The 19,236-nt window shown below is 38.3% G+C and overlaps 1 protein-coding gene across 1 annotated transcript in view; it reads right to left on the bottom strand.

The window, feature by feature from the left end:
- Positions 1-762: 762 nt before the first annotated feature.
- lhfpl4a (LHFPL tetraspan subfamily member 4a) overlaps positions 763-19,236 on the bottom strand; it is a 38,859-nt gene continuing 20,385 nt past the window's right edge. Inside the window, exons 2-6 of the mRNA XM_062416513.1 lie at positions 8,730-8,966; positions 6,226-6,242; positions 3,249-3,254; positions 1,339-1,371; positions 763-849 (exon numbers count right to left, since the gene is read on the bottom strand). Coding sequence (XP_062272497.1) covers positions 763-849; positions 1,339-1,371; positions 3,249-3,254; positions 6,226-6,242; positions 8,730-8,966 — 380 coding nt within the window. The remainder of the gene's footprint in view (positions 850-1,338; positions 1,372-3,248; positions 3,255-6,225; positions 6,243-8,729; positions 8,967-19,236) is intronic.

Genomic DNA, 19,236 nt, shown 5'->3' on the forward strand with positions numbered 1-19,236 from the left:
TGGTGTGTGTGGTGCGTGTGGTGAGTGTGGTGAGTGTGGTGTGTGTGGTGCGTGTGGTGAGTGTGGTGCGTGTGGTGAGTGTGGTGCGTGTGTAGCGTGTGGTGCGTGTGGTGAGTGTGGTGCGTGTGGTGCGTGTGGTGTGTGTGGTGCGTGTGGTGAGTGTGGTGCGTGTGGTGAGTGTGGTGTGTGTGGTGCGTGTGGTGAGTGTGGTGAGTGTGGTGCGTGTGGTGAGTGTGGTGTGTGTGGTGAGTGTGGTGAGTGTGGTGTGTGTGGTGTGTGTGGTGGGTGTGGTGCGTGTGTGGGTGTTTATGATAACGGCCTTTGGAGCCTAGTGGATATTAATAGTTGTAGCACTTTCTGATGATTCATCCTCCACAGAAGCCAATTTAATGAAAATCAGATTACGGCTAAAGTGAATCGGTGAGGATGAGGGAGGGGAGATGAGGAGGGGGAGAGGGTGGGGGGTTGGTGGAATGGTGGAGGTTGGGGATTATTGTGTTATTAATCTGTTTAGGATGACCCATCAGACAGTGAACGCTGCACATATCACTAACAGATTCACTGAGGGACTTTGAAAATCATCAATTATTAACATTCCTTTCTGCTTATAGGATGTCACATCATCTCTGAAACCAGTGTGCCAATTTTGAGGAAAGACATAGAGGAAATCAAAGCTGAAATGGACTGAGGGGTTTAGTACCCAGATTTGGGTGGAGCAACCCTTTAATAAGAAGGTTTCCAGCACTACCTTCAACACTCAGCTTAATACTTTCCATGTTTATCCATGAGGCAGATGTAAGAGATGTACAGCAAACACATCCAGCAGCAGAGAACATGCACTCTGCTATGCTGTAGAGATATGGAGGAGAAACACAAGCTATAGTCCAAATGTTCACATCCAATAGATACTTTTACAGTTTAGGTTTTACATTTTGAGTTGTAAGAACCTAAAGATCTAAAGATTCACTAAGATCCTCACTTGCTTTTATGGGGTCAATTATTAACTGTAAAACACACAGTCAGAGTAAATGTTGCACCATTTCCCTCATTCAGGATACTGAGTCAAGATATAAGAGTTCATTCCTCATTTGTATTCTTGTCTGTTTATTCAAAATACATTTTAGCTGACCAATATTTCATTCACACACAAACGTTTCATTTTCTATTACAAGACAGGAAGTTCAACACAAGCACAACATGAGGAGAGATAAGGGGGTCCACAGTACATTGTCCTGTATAAGACAGAGGAGGGTCAGTGTGTGCATGCAGGGGCCACATGCTGCACAGCTGGATCTACAGGTCATATATAAACTAAAGGGAGAAACTGATTGGTCTTACTCCGTCCATTCGTAGAGACGAGCCAAGATGGAGCTAAAGAGAGGAAGCAATTTCAAAATAAATTCATCATCATTTTTCTTTTTTTAAAAGCTTTTAAAAAATGTTTAACTGTGCTATTTAAAGCAACTCAGCAGATTTTATTGATGCCAACGTCATTATCCATTCTGCTCATCTGTCTGCTTTTTTTATTGATTCCTGATATGTTTTCTGTGTGGACAATAAATTAGGCCTTCAACAACATTAACACCACAGTTTTATTATGTTTGAGTACAGATGAGAAACAAAGGAGAAAAAGACGGTGTGCAAAAGCTTATTTTCCATCTCTGTGCAGACAGTGTGAAAGAGTACTGCTGGCTGTAGCCTGAAAGCTAGCTGTAGCAACATTCTGTCTTCGTATAAAATGGATGAAATGAGAGATTATTCATTTTCATTTAGGTTTTTTTGAATTCATGAGAACACAACATGAAAATATTTATGATTTATGAAAGTTATAAATAGGTGAAATGAGTCTGGAACACTGGAGGAAGATTCAATCTGCTTCGTTCTGGGTTAAATAAACGTGACCTGTGATCCTCTCTATTATCTTGGTTTCGGGAAGTTATTCGGCCTGAATTCAGCTTGTTTATACTGAGCCACACACACACACACACACACACACACACACACACACACACACACACACACACACACACACACACACACACACACACACACACACACACTCACACACACACACACACACACACACACACACACACACACACACTATTCAATCCAGTGTTTTCAGGGTTTCCTCCTCCAATAATCACAAACCTTCACCTTCTAACTTCCCATCTACTTCACAACAGTACAAGCACAATATGATGCTAAACTGTTCTAAAAATACCAGACTAGATTATATTAATTCATTTTATGTAATATAAAATGAATTAATATAATATTTAAGTAGCAACACATACACAGTAAGAGTAGTTAAGGCACATTTAGAGAAACATCCTTCCCTCCTTTTAGAGTACACTAAGGGGAAGAGATGCTTTTCCTCGTGCTGGTGCTTTTAACAATTTATCTTTCATGCACCAAAACACCCAGCTGCTCCACCACATTTGTGTTTATGGGATTTTTTTTAGATTTTTTTTGCAGATCAGCTTGGCTTGTAATTAGCTGCGACACACACACACACACACACACACACACACACACACACACACACACACACACACACACACACGCACACACACACACACACACACACACACACACACACACACACACACACACACACACACACACAGAGAGAGAGAGAAGCTGGAGGGCATGGTGCACGCAGCAGACACACTCCTCAGTGAAAGGCCTTCCTCAACTTGACGTCTCGGCTCCTCCCGCAGTAGGCTGCGCTCCTTTGGGAAAGCATTGTGCCTTGGGATGTTTCCTGCAACATGGTCCCACCTTTTATTTCCCCACTGCTTCCCTCTCTTCTTCTACCCCCTCTGACTCCCCTGAAGAGAATATATCACTTTACCAAAGCCTCTAATGTGCCAAAAACGTCATCTGTCTAACGAGGACGAGTGCAAGATATCTGACCTGACACCAGGTAGAGTCAGCCGAGGGGAACTGCTCTCCCTTTTAAAGACTCAATGGATTACTGTGATGTTCTCTATGACATTTGGCAGCTACGTGCAGGTTTACTCTTGTTACTTCAGTTACATGTGATGGGACTGAGATTGTAGTAAAATATAAAATAGAATTGTTATTGTGTCATTGTGGGTCAGTGACAAATAAGTGTTGGCAAGATGAGCGATTTTTAAAAAAAAGTTTAAAAATAGATTTTTTTAAATGTACATTTAGTATTTTTGTTGGTTTTAAATCATTTGAAATGACATTTGCACCATTTGTTTTATCAAAAGTAAGACTGAATGCTCCTGAAAATGTCAAATGGTGTAACCACAAAAGAATGATAAATATTACATATTTTATCACCTACAGTGTATTTAAGTGGACTTATACAATAATTACTTCATTTTAAAACATCAAATGAAATGAACATTTTTTTAAGTATTCCTTCATTTCATATCCTAAAATACATTTTGACAAATAATGTAAAATTTGTTACAAAAAATAGTGTTGCATTGTAAAAGTGTATTATATTTATTCCACATTCCAGTTCACATTTATTTTCCTGTATATAATCAGATTTTTTTATGAAAAAACACTGGTTACACCAATTGGACACTGGTTTGCATCATGTCATTGACCCATACGACAACATTTCTGCTGCACTGCCTGAGTGGAGCTCAAATGAAAAGAGTCAAATTCAAGTAAATCACACACACAAAATTGGCATATGAAAGGTGGAAATCTCAAGAAAAGGTCCACACTCATTTGAGTGGAGGGCCTCAAGTCATTTCTAACTGTTATGTTGTTATACTTATTTACATAAAACATATATGTGAATAGATTCTGTAATTGTAAGTAGAGCTTTTTATGATGTTTTCTTTGTACATTTGAAATGCAAAAATACTACAAAGTCAAAAGAAATCAGCGTGTTTTCTATCAACATAACAGGTGACACTTCAGGCTATAAAACACATGATTCATTAATGCGTAACTAATGCATGACTCATGATCATTTAATGCATGAATGAGGACATGAGAGATTTTATTTTTATATGTGTTTTCATGGTTTAAAAAAAGAAGTGGAGTGTAGCATGGAAGAGAACTGAGATCACAATGATCCAGCAGGTGACAGTTAACACATTAGTGGAGAATGAACAGACATTAAAGGGAAAGTCCAAAGATTTTTACACATAAGTGTGTTTCCAGATGTTGGGGAGTAATATTGCATATGTGAAGAAAAAAAAAGTAGTATGAAGCCTTTTGTGTTTCAGAGGGAGAGTATGAAAACTCCAAGACTACAAGTTTAAAAACAAAATAAAAGTGAGGGTGTGGAGTTAGAAAGAAGAGAGGTTAGCAGACCTCTGTAGCTGCTCATCTCTGCTGGAGACTAACACACCTGAATCTTTGACTGAACTGTTCATGGTTATGTTGCATTGTGGGTAATGTAGGCATTAGGTTTTGATAAAGAAGAAGAATGGAATAAGAAGATGATATCTCAGATGCCGATGCATTGCTTTTGATACTTAAATCTTTCATTTGCATTGTATGTTCTTTTAATCATTTTAAAGCTAATCATTATTTTATGCTGCACTCTCATATTTTATACTATATTTAAGTCCAGTTTTTTTGTTTTCTATCCCTCTTTACTTTTCTCTGTACTTTGTTTTCTTTTCATATAATTATTTTTGAATGTTTCCTATTTTTACTGTTTAATCATCCCCTGATATTGAGTTTTTATGTAAAGCACACTGAGTTGCCCCTGTGTATGAAATGCGCTATGTATAAATAAAGCTGCTTGGCCTTAAAAGATAAATAAGAAAATAAACTGTCCATCGTGATTGTGATGATGTCATAGGAGTACAATGCTGAATCAGCTGAGTGGATGCTTCAACAGTTCACGTTGTAATAAAGAGAGAGAAAAACTGGATAATAATGTTGTGTAAGGAGTTTGATTGTGACTGATTAACATTAGTAGAGATTTATAATTTGTATTAACTGCTATACACATGTAGATGTTTGTGTCTCACTGCCACTGTGATTAAAACAGCTTCTATGAAAACAGGTGCTGCTATCACCGAGACTGATTCTGTGTATGGGTAAATAAACTGATAGTGACGTGACCATTTCTAACTAGTGAGCCACATGAATTCATATTACATCCTGTATTAAATCATTATGAGTCATGCATTACTTTGAGTGTGTGTTTTTGTGCTCTCATTAAAAATGGTTACAGAGTAAAAAATCAGCTCATGTTCATGGCTGGTTCCTGCTGAAAGTGGCATTTATGTTATATTCATGAACAACTTTGTCTCCTCCGTCTGCACACATCATGTAGAGCTTTTGTCTCCTAGTTTTTAAAAATGATACAATATACTTAAGTGATGTGTTTTAAACTGCAAGAGAGAAACAAGAGGGAGAAGAAATAAAGCCAGGTCCCATTACATCAACCTTAATAAAAGATAATTCATTCATTTTCTTAACAGCTCATCGTAGAGGGTGACGGAGCAGCTGGAGCCATACTCAGCTCACAATGGGCAATTTTAACCCTTTCACACATAGTGGTCACTGCAGTAGACAGCTATTCAAAAGCTGTTTTCTTATGTATGAAAGGATTTTGATGGCATAGTTAAACTTGAGCCACCACAGTGGACACTAGTGCATCATCGCATACATCACCACTAAACCTGCACTAATGTTTTGGGTTGTAGATCAGTTGATAATAATGATAGTATATCATTTGGTGACAGAAAAAATCAAGTTCAAATATTTTGATTATTAAGGGTTAAAACAAATGTGTTATTATTTTTTACCCTCGGCAAGGTGTGAACATTTTTTCTTTTGTATATATACATATATATATATTATATATTTAAATTTCTCACCTTTCCATTTAGTTATTTTTTTTTTAAAGTAGGTAGAAACTTAAGGCACTGTTCCTCTCAGGCTTCATATGAAGTCCTCTGCTTCTTAGCTAGGGGTGTTACACAGTGTGGAAGTAAGTGCTGCTCTGAGTGCTCCTCTAATGTGTTTTGCACGTAACACATGCATTATACAGAGCTGTGTATGTGTGGTTACAGTGTTAATGTGTTCTGATACATGTTAACATGTTTTATTCTAACATACCAGCATGTACTGTATATCATTCTCCTACTTATGCTGTTTATTAATGGATAGGTTTTTAAGGTCTTATGAGGTCAGTCTCAGCAGTTAAATGGATTATTATTTATCACACAGATCACTCACCACCACAAAAACAATAAGAATGTAACTTACCCTAGACACTGCAAAATCTGTGGAACACACAAAAAAAGGAGAATTAATCTTATTCTTGTATTTACACTAATTGCAATATTAATTAATCAATCATCAAATAAATTTTTATATATAGCGACAAATCATAACAAAAGTTATCTCAAGGCTCTTTTCACATACAGCAGGTCAGGACTGTACTCTTTAATTTAATAAACATTCATTGTGATCAATACAAAGCATCTAATGCATTTATACAGTAGTCTTTCTTTCTTTCTACCTGTGAAGGTAGGACAGCTTACATCGTGATTGTTTCTTCTTCTCAGCATGACTTCACCTAACCCGAGCAGAGGTCTCATCAGACTAATTGGAAACACCTGTGTGTGTGTGCAGAGACTTTAAATAGAGACTCCTTGATTTCCTCAGAGCAAGTGTGAACTTGGTTATGTTCAAATTATGTACTAAAGTGAACCAAATCAGATTTGTTTGTGAGTCAGATCTTGACAAAGTGTGAACAAACCAAATCATTTTTTTAATATCAGATCTGGGCTATTTGCATATGTAGAATCCATGAGTTGTTTTTTTTTTAACGTGTCACTTCTCTGCACACATCCATCGCCTGTCATCACCATTCAGCATCAGCTCCTCACTGCCCGACTGAAATAAACATGGAGGAGAGCAACATCTTCATGTTCACATCCTCATCAGCTGTGCTGTCTGTTAACCTCCATCACATGTATGGGTTAGGAGTCCACCTTGGATAACCTACATGTGACTTATAAACATGAATGTAAACCACCAACACAAAAAGATCGGATCTGACTGAAAAATCTGAATTAAGCATTAAGGACTGTAATGTGCATAAAGCCTCTGATAACTTCAGTCTTAGACAAAATGAGTGTTTATATTTAATGTTACATGTACATGTAAGTATATTGGCAGGCATTTGTACAGTGTTTGTGTAGGACACCTGCTGCTCATGTGATGCAGAAGAAGACAGAGGGAGAAGTAAAAAAAAAAAAAAAGGGGAAAAAAGAGAAGGGGGGGAGAGAGAGAGAGAGAGAGAGAGAGAGAGAGAGAGAGAGAGAGAGAGAGAGAGAGAGAGAGAGAGAGAGAGAGAGAGACATATGCAGAGAGAGGAAAGCACAGTCTTATCCTCCTGGTATCTGACACGTAACCATGGAAACTTCCTCCATACACTCAGAGGAATTGGGGGAGTTTTATTCTTTACTTCTCTTAAGACAGCTCGACAGGGTCTTCACTTCCTCTGATGATGCTGCAACACTCTCATCATAACAGCAGCCGTACATAGAAGACAGCTGCAGCCTACAGGTAAAAATACCACCAAATATAAATATAACAACCATACTGTTTGAGTTCTGGTACCAGCGTGTTTCTGCTGCAGCTCAGAATGGAGCTACAGACACCTTTTTCCCTTTTACTACGACATGCTATAGTAGTATGTTCACTGATAACATACAAACCGTAGATGAACAATATATATTCTTTTGAGTTTATGGGTCAGTGACAAATAAGGGTTGGCAAGATGAGCAATTCAAAAATATGTTAAAAACTAGTTTTAAAAGCAGCATCAGGTTTGTTAAAATGTACATTTAGTATTTTTGTTGGTTTTATATCATTTGAAATGACATTTGCACCATTTTTTACCGAAAGTAAGACTGGATGCTCCTGAAAATGTCAAATGGTGTAACCACAAAAGAATTAAGTGTACTTAACAACAAATAATTACTTCCTGATTGAGATGATATCCCGAATTAAATGTAATATTTAGAACAATTGTATTCCATTACCTTTATTTAATATAAAAGTTATAATGTAAGATCATGCCAAACTAGTTGATATGGTGTTTTATTGACAATTTACTGTTTTGAAGCAAGTTGAATTATTTTGTACAAAGTTTTTATGGTTACACCACTTAGACATTTTTGCCATAATCCTCTAATATATTCTCTCAAAATGGATTAAAAGCAGAAATTTAATGCTGGGTCCACAAAAAAAGAATGTGTACAAGTTATTCATACGTTTATTTTCACACTTTAACCCTTTATATTTGACTAAACCACATGGACACAAACGTCACTGACCCATATAGCTTTACCTCTGGGGGATTCACTGCCATCTGAGTTTGAGCTTCTTCATTTACCATGAGCACAAACAAACAAGTCACTAAATGTCTACCATATAAAATTCCTGCTCCTGATCAATTTAAAGTGTATAATATTTCCATTAATTCAGGTCATGACTTATATCAACAAATTAATCATGCATGCAAACCAATTAACGAATGAGATGAGCTAATAAGCTGAAGCTGTTGAGTGATTTCTGCTCTTGGCATTGCTAGCTGAGGTGCTCCCCTGCTGATAAATGATCCTAAATTTAAACAGAGATGCCCCCAAAAATAGTATCACAATTGTTTTTGTATCAGGATTATTTTGGTTATCATTTAATACACTGTTTTTCCCTTTCCCTTCCCTGAAATCCTAACAAATGAGATGTATTCTCTTCACCTTTATTCTCGGCCCTCAGCTCCTCCTGCAGGACGTCGCTCTGCCGGTTGCCAAGCACGAAGGCGAGGAAAGAGAGGATGAGCGAGTCCAGGATGCCGATGATAGCCAGTATGTAGGCCCAGCGCACCGAGCAGTTACCCAGCGTGTACTTCCCCGTGTCCTCGCCGCACATGTCCCGGATCACCTCAGAGTCCCAACCGTTGGGGAAGATGATACAGCCGAGCACCAGACACACGGCTGGAAGGCAGAGAGAGGGTTGAGAGAGTTGACACATCCATGAATAAATGTTTAAGTACAGTGGTGTGATGGATGTTGGTGGTCACACACACAGTGTCATGGTATTTGCTTTGTGTGATATTGGATTTGTTGGGTCTGTAATAACATGCAGAGTGATGAGGTCAAGGTGATAGGGGTCGTGTTCCATTGAAGAGCAGCACGGGCAAAAAAAAAATCAATACAGGAAGAGGGTTGAGGTGTAGAACAAAGATTGAAAGCAGGTTGGGAGAGAAAAGAGGGGAGGTAGAGGAGAGAGGATAGAGTAGTATTATTCTATTTCACTCCAGCTTGTAAGTCTGTTGCGGTGGTATTGCCACTATCTGCCTCATCACTCAATCTCTTCCCCTTTTTCTGTTCTCTATTCTTTAGTAGAGGGGAAATGGAGAGATTGAGATTGCCAACATGAGTAATAAAGGAAACGTGCAGCAGCTGGCATCATACCGAGCTGCTGCTATCACACAATTTACACCAAAATGTCATAATGATTCCTACAGTTGGATGTTGTTCTCTGTGCTCACCTTAACCCTCACATACTGTTCAGGGTCAAATTTTAACCCATTTTGACATTTGGGAGCAGTAAAAACACCCTTACTGTTTTCTTTTAGCATTAAACAACGAGACGACTTCTATTAATGTGACCCAGAATATACAAAAATGCAAATATTTCAACTTCTTATGAACATTTATATGCAGCTGATATACATTTTTGTCGAGTGTTTGACCCATATTTAATTACAACATCCATAAATGACTTTTGCCTTCTTCACATTTTATATAATTCATTGAACTCATCGGCTGTGTCCTGTGTGTAATCAAACCCCTGTGTATTTAAGTCTTGGTTTTCTGTTCAGTCTGTTCTGTTCAGTTTGCCCTGCTTTATCCTAGTTTCTGCATTTGGGTCCACCTGCTCCACATTTCATGACAGATATTGTTAAATACACTCAATTTCTTTCCTTTGAAGACTGTGAGACATGAGAGGAACAGGATAAACTCTTGTTATTCTGACTTGAGAGTGTTCATAACTGAATTGATTGTATTAGTATTAATATCGGACTTTATTGATATGTTACTGCCAGAGTTGTAGTTGTGGCTCAGGAGGTAGAGCAGGTCGTCCACCAATTGGAAGATTGGTGGTTTGGATTCCCGGCTCCTCCAGTCCAAATGTTGATGTGTCCTTGGGAAAGATACTTAACCCCAAATTGCTCCCGATAGCTGTACCAATGGTGTTTGAATGTGTATGAATGGTTAGTTCTCTCTGATGAGCAGGTTGGCACCCTGTGTGGTAGCTCTTGTCATCAGTGTATGAATGTGTATGAATGGTTAGTTCTCTCTGATGAGCAGGTTGGCACTCTGTGTGGTAGCTCCTGTCATCAGTGTATGAATGTGTGTGAATAGGTGAATGTGACATGTAGTGTAAAAGCACTTTAAATGGTCAGAAAGACTAGAAAAGAGCTATATAAGTACAGTTCATTTACCATTTTACCATTTATTGCCAACACTTTGTTGACTCTTGTATAATTAAACTCAGAATAACAACTTTTCTGACTCACTTGCTTGTAATTCTAATTTAAACTATATAACGTATGCGAGGCATTAAGTACGGAGCTGGAGTCGAGACGTGGTTAGCATAGCTTGGTGTAAAGATGCCTGGCTTTTTCTAAAGTAACAAAATAAACCTATCAACATCTCACAGGATCCCATTTTAATGTATAGACAAACAAAAGTTGAAAATTGAAAATGTGTAGTTTTTAGATGGGGTGTAACTGTTTTTCATGGTGGCTGTGTGCAGTAATAGTGCACAGATTCCTGAATTCTTGTAGTCAAGTATACCAGTTTTTCCAGGTGTAATATCATTGTGTCAGCAGCACTAATACACTGTAAGACACTGTGTAGAAGCACTGGTCAGATGTATACTTGCTTGCCAACACGTGACTCCACCTAAAACTGTCCGCTACAGTTTTGGCATTTCTGTTCATGGACAGGTTAATAAACAAGTAAGGTTCATGTAATTAAGACAGCGGGTAGAGGTGTTGTTAGTAAAGGAAACCTACTGATTAATAGAACTATTTATGAAATCAAATATGTTAAATGGCTCATTCCTTTTAAATGTCAAAATGTTCTCTTCACAATGTCTCTGTTAAAAAAAACCCAACACTGATTCACTCATCTCTACAATGATGTGTTCATGAGAAATGAAGTCCTGATCTACACAAAAGAGGTAGAAAATCCTTTACTCCTTCAATCAGACACACAAACACAAGGCAGAGGATTTATTAATTATTGATAATGAAGAAATGTCAGAAGAGTCTCAGAGGGGAGATGGAGAGAAAGAGAGTGACCCGAAAAGAAACTGGAGAGAGAACAGAAGAAAAGAACAATGGTGAAACTAACAGGATTTCTAATTAAAGTGAAAGTTGATTTCATTGACTGATCTATCTGCTGTGGTGATCAGTTTTTTTTAAATCCATAAACTTAAGTTTCACATGTAATACATGTACCAGCTTATCTGTAAGGAATGAAATCTGTAAAATACATTAAAAGCACTGAAAGGACTAATTCAACATTTTGGGAAGTACTCTTACTTGCTTTCTTTTCAAGAGATGGATTGTTGTATCAAATCTGCATGTTAAAGGACCAGTGTGTATGTTTTAGTGCCCTCTAGCTTTCAGGTAGCAGATTACAGCTAATTGAATACTAAAAACTGGAAACAGAGGGAACATATTGCCAAGTTCAAGTTAAAAATACCAACATCTTTAAAGCGGATATATCCTGCTTTTGATGAGTTTATGTTATTTATACACTGTTATGATTTCAGGTATCTGTGTTAAACATGGTCACTTTTTCAAGATTTTTGTATGTGTTGCTCACATTGTCTTACATTTCAGATAATGCTTAATAGATAAGATTTTAAGTGAAGAACATGTAAAAAGTAGTGAAATCCTACCACTATATTTTGTTTCAAAGTTTTTTTGTTCTTGCACCAAGGGCCAATAAGACAAACTACAAATACAAGTGTATTGTTGAAACTAGATTCATATGTTGTGCTTAGAGGTTGGCTACACATTTTGTTAGGACATTCATTTATTGTGAACACAACCTCAGTTCACACCTCACCCCCAACCCTAACCAGGACCTCGGAAATGACATTTTGCCTCATTAGTACTGGGATTTGGTCCCCATAAGGTCTACTGGTCCTCACAAGATCAGTGTCTATGCCGGAGGTAACAAAAACACATGCACGTTGTGTACACACACACACACACACACACACACACACACGCACACATTTGTTTGCTTTTAAAGTAAATTGTAATAACTGAAGACTTGATGCACCAAATTGAAAATCTCAGCTCCTCCAGCTAATTATCAAACAAACAGCTCAGCTACAATTAAACAGACAGTGGGAGAAATCCTGAAAACACACACACACACACACACACAGAGAGAGAGAGAGAGAGAGAGAGAGAGAGAGAGAGAGAGAGAGAGAGAGAGAGAGAGAGAGAGAGTGCAGTCACTTGGTTCCCTCAGATGCTCACATTAACCACAGTGCCCTGGGACACAACTTCCTCTGCACGGAGAGGCTTTCCACTTTGGAAAGTGTATTACACGCACACCCACATTATATCAGAGAGCACAGTCTTTGTGTGTTTGTGCACATTTGGCAAATAAATGTTTTTTTTTCATTCTGTGTGTGTGTGCTCCCATAAGGCCTGAGTGGTCCCTTGCTATCAAGAGGGTCCAGCTGAGACCAGGCTGGCCTTGACAGATGGGTCCCTGAATGCCACATTTACTGGACCACTATTACTGTTGAGAGCTGCACCCTACATACTGACCCTGTACTCAGCTTACATACAGGGTCAGTGTGAAGGGACATACAGGATGCTTATCTGTAAGAAATACAATCTGTAAAATACATTAAAAGCACTGAAAGGACTAATTCAACATTTTGGGAAGTACTCTTTGGGCCTGATTTACTAAGATCCCAAATAGTGTGTATTAAATTGCATGCACAGTGCAATAGATTGCGCGTGCCGTTTGCGAGCGTTTTGCGGTTGATCTACTAAGAATAACTGCGTAAATGAAAACAGGTGCAACAGGGTGGAGACAGCAGTATTTAAATGAGGGTTTTGTGTCTTTATGGAGAGTTTGGACGAGCAGAAAGCTGCAAGCGCAAAATGAAATGTGATCAGGTTCTAGTGGAAGAGGTTAACTAATATATTGAGTTATAACAAAAACTAATATTACCAGAAAAACCCACATATGGGAGAGTATTAGTGACAAAGTCAATGCTGTTAGTAAAACCACAAATATTAACACAGGTGGAAAAACTCTGTCCTGTGTGTATTCTGTCATTGTGCCTCCGTCTCCTCCTCTCCACAGTAACACTGGGGTTGAAACGTCTCATATTACATATTCATTATGGCAACGTACTATCTTCAAACCTCAGTGCGCTGCGTTAGTAGATCAGCTTGCACAGTTTTTGCAGGTGATGTCAAGTTTGCACACGTTTCTACACACGCAGACCTTTAGTAAATCAGGCCCTTACTTGCTTTCTTTTAAAGATGGATTGTTGTATCAAATCTTGTACTGTAAATCTGTACTCAGCTTACATACAGGGTCAGTGTGAAGGGACATACAGGATGGAAGGTTTCAGCTGATGTAAGTACAGAGAAATTAAGGAAATCCGCATAGTCTCTAAACATGAGCATGAACATGGTTTATTAATCAATGTACATTCAGTTTGTGCAAGTGTGGACATACCTGCAGTATGGAAATGCACGAAGGATGATGTCTGACCTGGAACATAATCCAAACACCATAATATATGGCCTGTGGTATTTTTTAGGCTACAGAATACAATAGCAATAAGCAAAACACATGTTTTGACTGGAATACTTTACCACAAGCCCATTTAAAATCTAAATATCTATTTATCCTACTATACTGTGTGTAATATGGTCAAATATCTTCACCATCACTTCACTGTACAGCACTACATTAACACTACGATTACTTTCAACATTGATTTAAAATGATGAATCTGTTCATTAGAACTACTGTATGTTTGAAGAGTCCTGATATAGAGTTTCAATGAGACATCCAATCAGAAATTAGTATTTCCTTTGGCCATGGTGCTTATTGATAACGTATTAGTGTTTAAACATCTACCACACACAGAGCCAAGGCTGGATTGGTACTGCCAGGGGCCCCTGGGCACTGAGGCTCATGTCCCCCAAAGAACTTTTATTTTATTCTGATTGGATAACGACGCTGTCAAAATAACTACTTTTGTTGGACGATATATTGTCTCAGAAATAATCGCGATAAGTAATATTATTGTCATTTGAAGATCATTTTATACCACTGATATAATGATAATATAACAGTGGGATTGTAGAGTGGGTGCTACACTTTATGGTGGTTATGTCATTATGGTTGTGAACAGAGTTATTTACCTTTAATTCTTCTACAGTCTCCACTCAGGACGTACACAGTGAGGAATGGAGGACACTACTTGCTTAACCAATGTGACATGGATAGTCTGCTAATGTGAAGTGTGGTAATACTGAGGTCATGTCCATGTATCATATGATAAGTCCATATATAGACATGATGATGCTGAAAATTATGTTATTGTATGATAAAACCATATTTATTATGACAGACAGGTCTACCTCTATATTATATATAAAGTTAGCTAATTATTCTAAGTTATATTTGTGGAACATTGTTAATCAAATAGGTGTCAAATTATCAAATGTTGAATTACCTTATTGTACAATAAGTCAGTAATGTAATTATTTTGACAGACCTAACGCTGCTGTCGGGTGGAAACCTTATAACTCCATATTTCATTTTGGACATACTAGGTTTCTGACAGTGACCGTAATGATCAACATCAAGAGAATGGGTCAAGCCTTGTGTTGTATTTCTGTGTAGCCCAAGACAATTTTAAAAAACAAAACAAAACTCTCCGCTCAGGGGCTGCTGGGCACTTGTATTCATTTTGAGTTTCCAGCCACTTGATTGTAAATCTAATATACACTCTTCTTTTAGCTCTGTTTTAGTCTCCAGAAGAAAGAACCAAAAAAAACGAGTTGAAAGGTGCAAAAATTTTGAGAGAAATCACAGAATTTAATGATAAATCTTTGACGGTTCATCACTATGAGTAACACGTCTCACAATATGATAAAAATATAATTTAGTGCAGCTATGCACTGGATGAAATACAACTGCTCTTTATTAAAAACAGTCATTATATTCCAGTTCACAGATGGGAGATAAAGAAGGGGGTGATAGTGATACAGGGTAAACAAAAATAAAGAGCAGGTACACAGGTGAGTGCTTGTTCTGCGGTCTGCTCACATTTCTAAACCCTCCCCTGCAGCACTGAGCCATGTGAGCTTTAACTAAGTGTCACAAGCTGCTGAAAAATGCTCCATCCTTTGACACGTACCGACATTATACAAGTCTGAACTGTGTCGCCCCTCTGTTTACTGGAACGCTGAAAACATGACATCCCGATTGTGCACCGTGCTTCAGAAAGGGCCACAACAGTTTTAATGTGGTGTGAAGAGTTAGTGTGTTCCCTGTGGTTTTCCTTTAGTGCTGCCTGGCTGACAGAAGTGAACAAGACTCAACTCTTAATAATTCATTGAGCCTCATTTAAATCTGTGTCAGGGATGCTGGGGAAGGTTACACTGCTCCCTGCATGCAAGTGTGTATGTGTGGCTGTGTGTGTGTGTCTGTGTGCTCATGTGTGCTAGAAAGAATCAATCTAAGATTGTCTGCGAGTTCGTTCACCCGTCCGAGAAGGAAATTGTGTGTGTGTGTGTGTGTGTGTGTGTGTGTGCTGTAGACTGTCAAACCACAGAGCCAGAGTGCAGTGGCAGCTCCTGTGGATGGATGAGAGTGTGTGTGTATGTTCACATCAGTGTGCACACAGCCACAGAGGACATGATGTGTAGATGGGTTCAGAAAGCATCCTGAGCCCATCAGGCACCTGTGGCCTTTCCTCTCATGCCAACTAAAGTTCAAAATTTACATTTTTAGCCTCACCACAGTACGCCTCTTATGTTAAAAAAAAATCACTTGTACTGTGTGATGTAATGAAAACAACTACAAGGGGCCACTACTGTTTTCTAGTCTTCTTTTAAAGTTAGACTGTGTAATTTGCGTTGTTTTAGCGGTATCTAGCAGTGATTATCTAAGCATTAAACCATTAGTAGAGAAGGGAAATATATATTATGGTCGCTTGTCAGCTTTTACGTTACTCTAACCTGTCCAGCAGAAGCCATGGAACTTCAACATTGGCAACACCGATGATTACCTGTTTTTTTGCCGTTGTCCGTCCCGATGTCGTTTTGCCTCTTTGTGTTTACTTTTTTTGTTGTTGAGAAAAACGATACACGCAATTTTTCTGGTAAAGTATAGGTATGATCCTCCATTCCTTCAAAATGTTTGGCAACTGCAATCACGCACTCTTCTTCTTCGTCTCTTCCAATCGGTTTACAGCGCGCGGCCGCATGCCTGCTAAATTTGACTTACAAGAGCCAGCGTACAGTTTGTCTGCTACTGTAGTGAAACGGCAACCCACTCCTATGTACATATAAGTGCTATTTCTCAGGTAATACAAACACAACAGTTATTATGTTCATTTGATTTAACACTAATTAAAACATACTTATGAATTTTATCCTTTCTGCAAGATATCACCATATTCTACACACTGCACCTTTAACAACATTAAGAGTATGATTTCTTTCCCCCACACATGAATCATGAGTAACAGAATCACAACAAGAGTGACTGCAGTATGAAAGGGGTTATGACAGCCTTTGCTTTTGGATGCTGAAAGCTGCAAAGGAGAACAGGTTATTTTCCTCAGATGGTGTTTTTGTCAAAAACTGCTGAGGTAATCTACACTGAGCAATATGGCATGAGAGATTTCCCAGGGTTTAGAAAAATGATCAGCTACACTGTTTCATTCCAGAAAAACCCTCTGAGAGAGAAATTTACACACAAAATGTATGTGAGGGCATGGAGACTTATTAATGGCCCACACCTCTCCTCACAAAGCTGATACTCCTAATAAAATCCAACTGACTCACCACCCCAAAAAACACAATTCAGTTAAGTTGTGCCATTAATGCTGAGCTATTCAGTCTTTAAATAGTCAGAGTGTAAGGGAGAAACCTGAAGCCAAGCTGAAGCTGGATACTATCGCTCAAAAACAGGAAATACATACTTTTATCAAAAAAATTGGAAGAAGAAAAATCTCTGCCTTGACAGCAGACAGGCGCCCTCTGACACGCCTCTCTTATATTTCTCCCTCCAAATATAATAATATAACACTCACAGCTGTGCTATTTTTTCCCCCATCTCCTTTCTCAGAACTGCATTTCCCAGGGGCCCTTGAGGCTTTGGCATTTCAGAGGCTTAAATTAAGGTTTTAGTTGGACATGTTCAGACATGTTCCCACCACCAGGGCCGGCTCTAGCTATTTTGGTGCCCTAGGCGAGTCCTCAGCAGTAGGTCAAAGATTAATCCTCAAAAAGTAAAATATTTGTCAGTTTTATGAGCCAGTTTATAAATGAGACAGCCAGGCTTTTATTAATCAGCTCCTGTCCATCAGACACTCAGGTGTAGTTAGCTGAAGTTAACTGATTATTACCAGTGATGACTTACTTTACTCTTCTTTGAAAACACAACTTTATGACCATGTTATCTGGGGGAGCAAACATCAAACCAGCCAGAAACAGACCAGTCCTCTCTACGTAGCACTAGCGCTTCTTAACAGTTTGCTAACTCAGCAGTTTGTGTAGAAACATAAACATAAACAACATCTAGTTTCAGTAAGTTAATAATGTACTGAACATGTAGTTGTGACAGTGTTAAACCCACCTTAAACGTCCCGGTGTGTGAGCATGAGCCGAGTGTCAGCAGCGCAGTGTGTGTGTATGTGTGTCTGTGTGTGTGTGTGTGTGTGATTGTGTGAGCCGGTATCAGTAAAAACATGGAGCGGAGTTTCATTGATTTGGGTTTTCTCCATAGACTGTATCTCTCAATAAACAAGCAGAACAGATTCAATACTGAAAACAGCGCAACGTGGCGTGAGTGCGTGTGAGCGCCCGCCGGTGCCCCTCCAGCATTTGGCGCCCTAGGCGACCGCCTATATCGCCTATGCCAAGAGCTGGCCCTGCCCACCACCTCCAACACAAACTCTCACAGCCAAGAAATACGTTTATGTTTATGTTTATGACGGCCAGTTATAGTGTGTGAACATTTCTCACAGAACTTTGTGCCTTTATTACTTTTATTTACTATCTTTCTGCAAAAAGTCATCAACATTGATCAGTTAACACACAAACTGCATAGCAAAAGGCTAACAAATGCTAATTGTGGAATATAATTTTCTTGTTTTGAGCAAGCTTGCTAAAAATGTACATTTATATACTACTAACTGGTTTTGCTGAATGTGCTTTTGAGAAATAACAATTGCGTAATAATTGGTACCTTTAACCCTGTAACGCCACATGAATCATATTTGATACATTAGTTTTAGAGACCTCAAATGGTGTGTTCCATTTGTACTCGGAAGTCAGAATTTCGGAGTTCCTAGTCCTGGAACGCCCCTCATCAGTGTAAAAACCTGATGTATATGATCAGGTACATGTATTTCACAGATAAACCACCAGGGAATAGTTTAGTTTATGGTAAATTCCTGTTGAAAATGTGTTTATCAAATTAGATACAGCAGGTATAGAAGCTCATTTATCAGTAAATCTGTCAATTTGTCATTTTATTGCATTTCATTTTGGGAAATATGAGCTCTATGCAGGACCTTTTTAAAGGCTTAAAATGTTGAACTCAATATGTTTTTATTTGGTTAAAAAAAAAAAAGCTATTTTAAAATAAATTGCAAAAATTCTGGATGTATCAAATATGATACAAAACCAAACTCATATATGCAAAGTGTTATTTTATCAAATTTTTCAATGATCAGAAGGTCCAATAAACTCCAGTTTCAAAGAATTAGAATTTTCTGACAGTTATTTGATGGTTCAGACTTTACAGGGTTTATAAGGTCCCCATATATTTAAATAGGAAAATAAGTTGTTTAACAGTTCCCTCCAAAATAATCCATAATAATTACATTGTACTCATCAAGTAAATCACTGAGATCTGAATCAGATTTGCCTGTTTGGATCTATGGTGTTGACTGGTGAGC

Source organism: Scomber scombrus, chromosome 3, assembly GCF_963691925.1.
Source record: "Scomber scombrus chromosome 3, fScoSco1.1, whole genome shotgun sequence".
In the NCBI taxonomy this organism is placed as follows: Eukaryota; Metazoa; Chordata; class Actinopteri; order Scombriformes; family Scombridae; genus Scomber; species Scomber scombrus.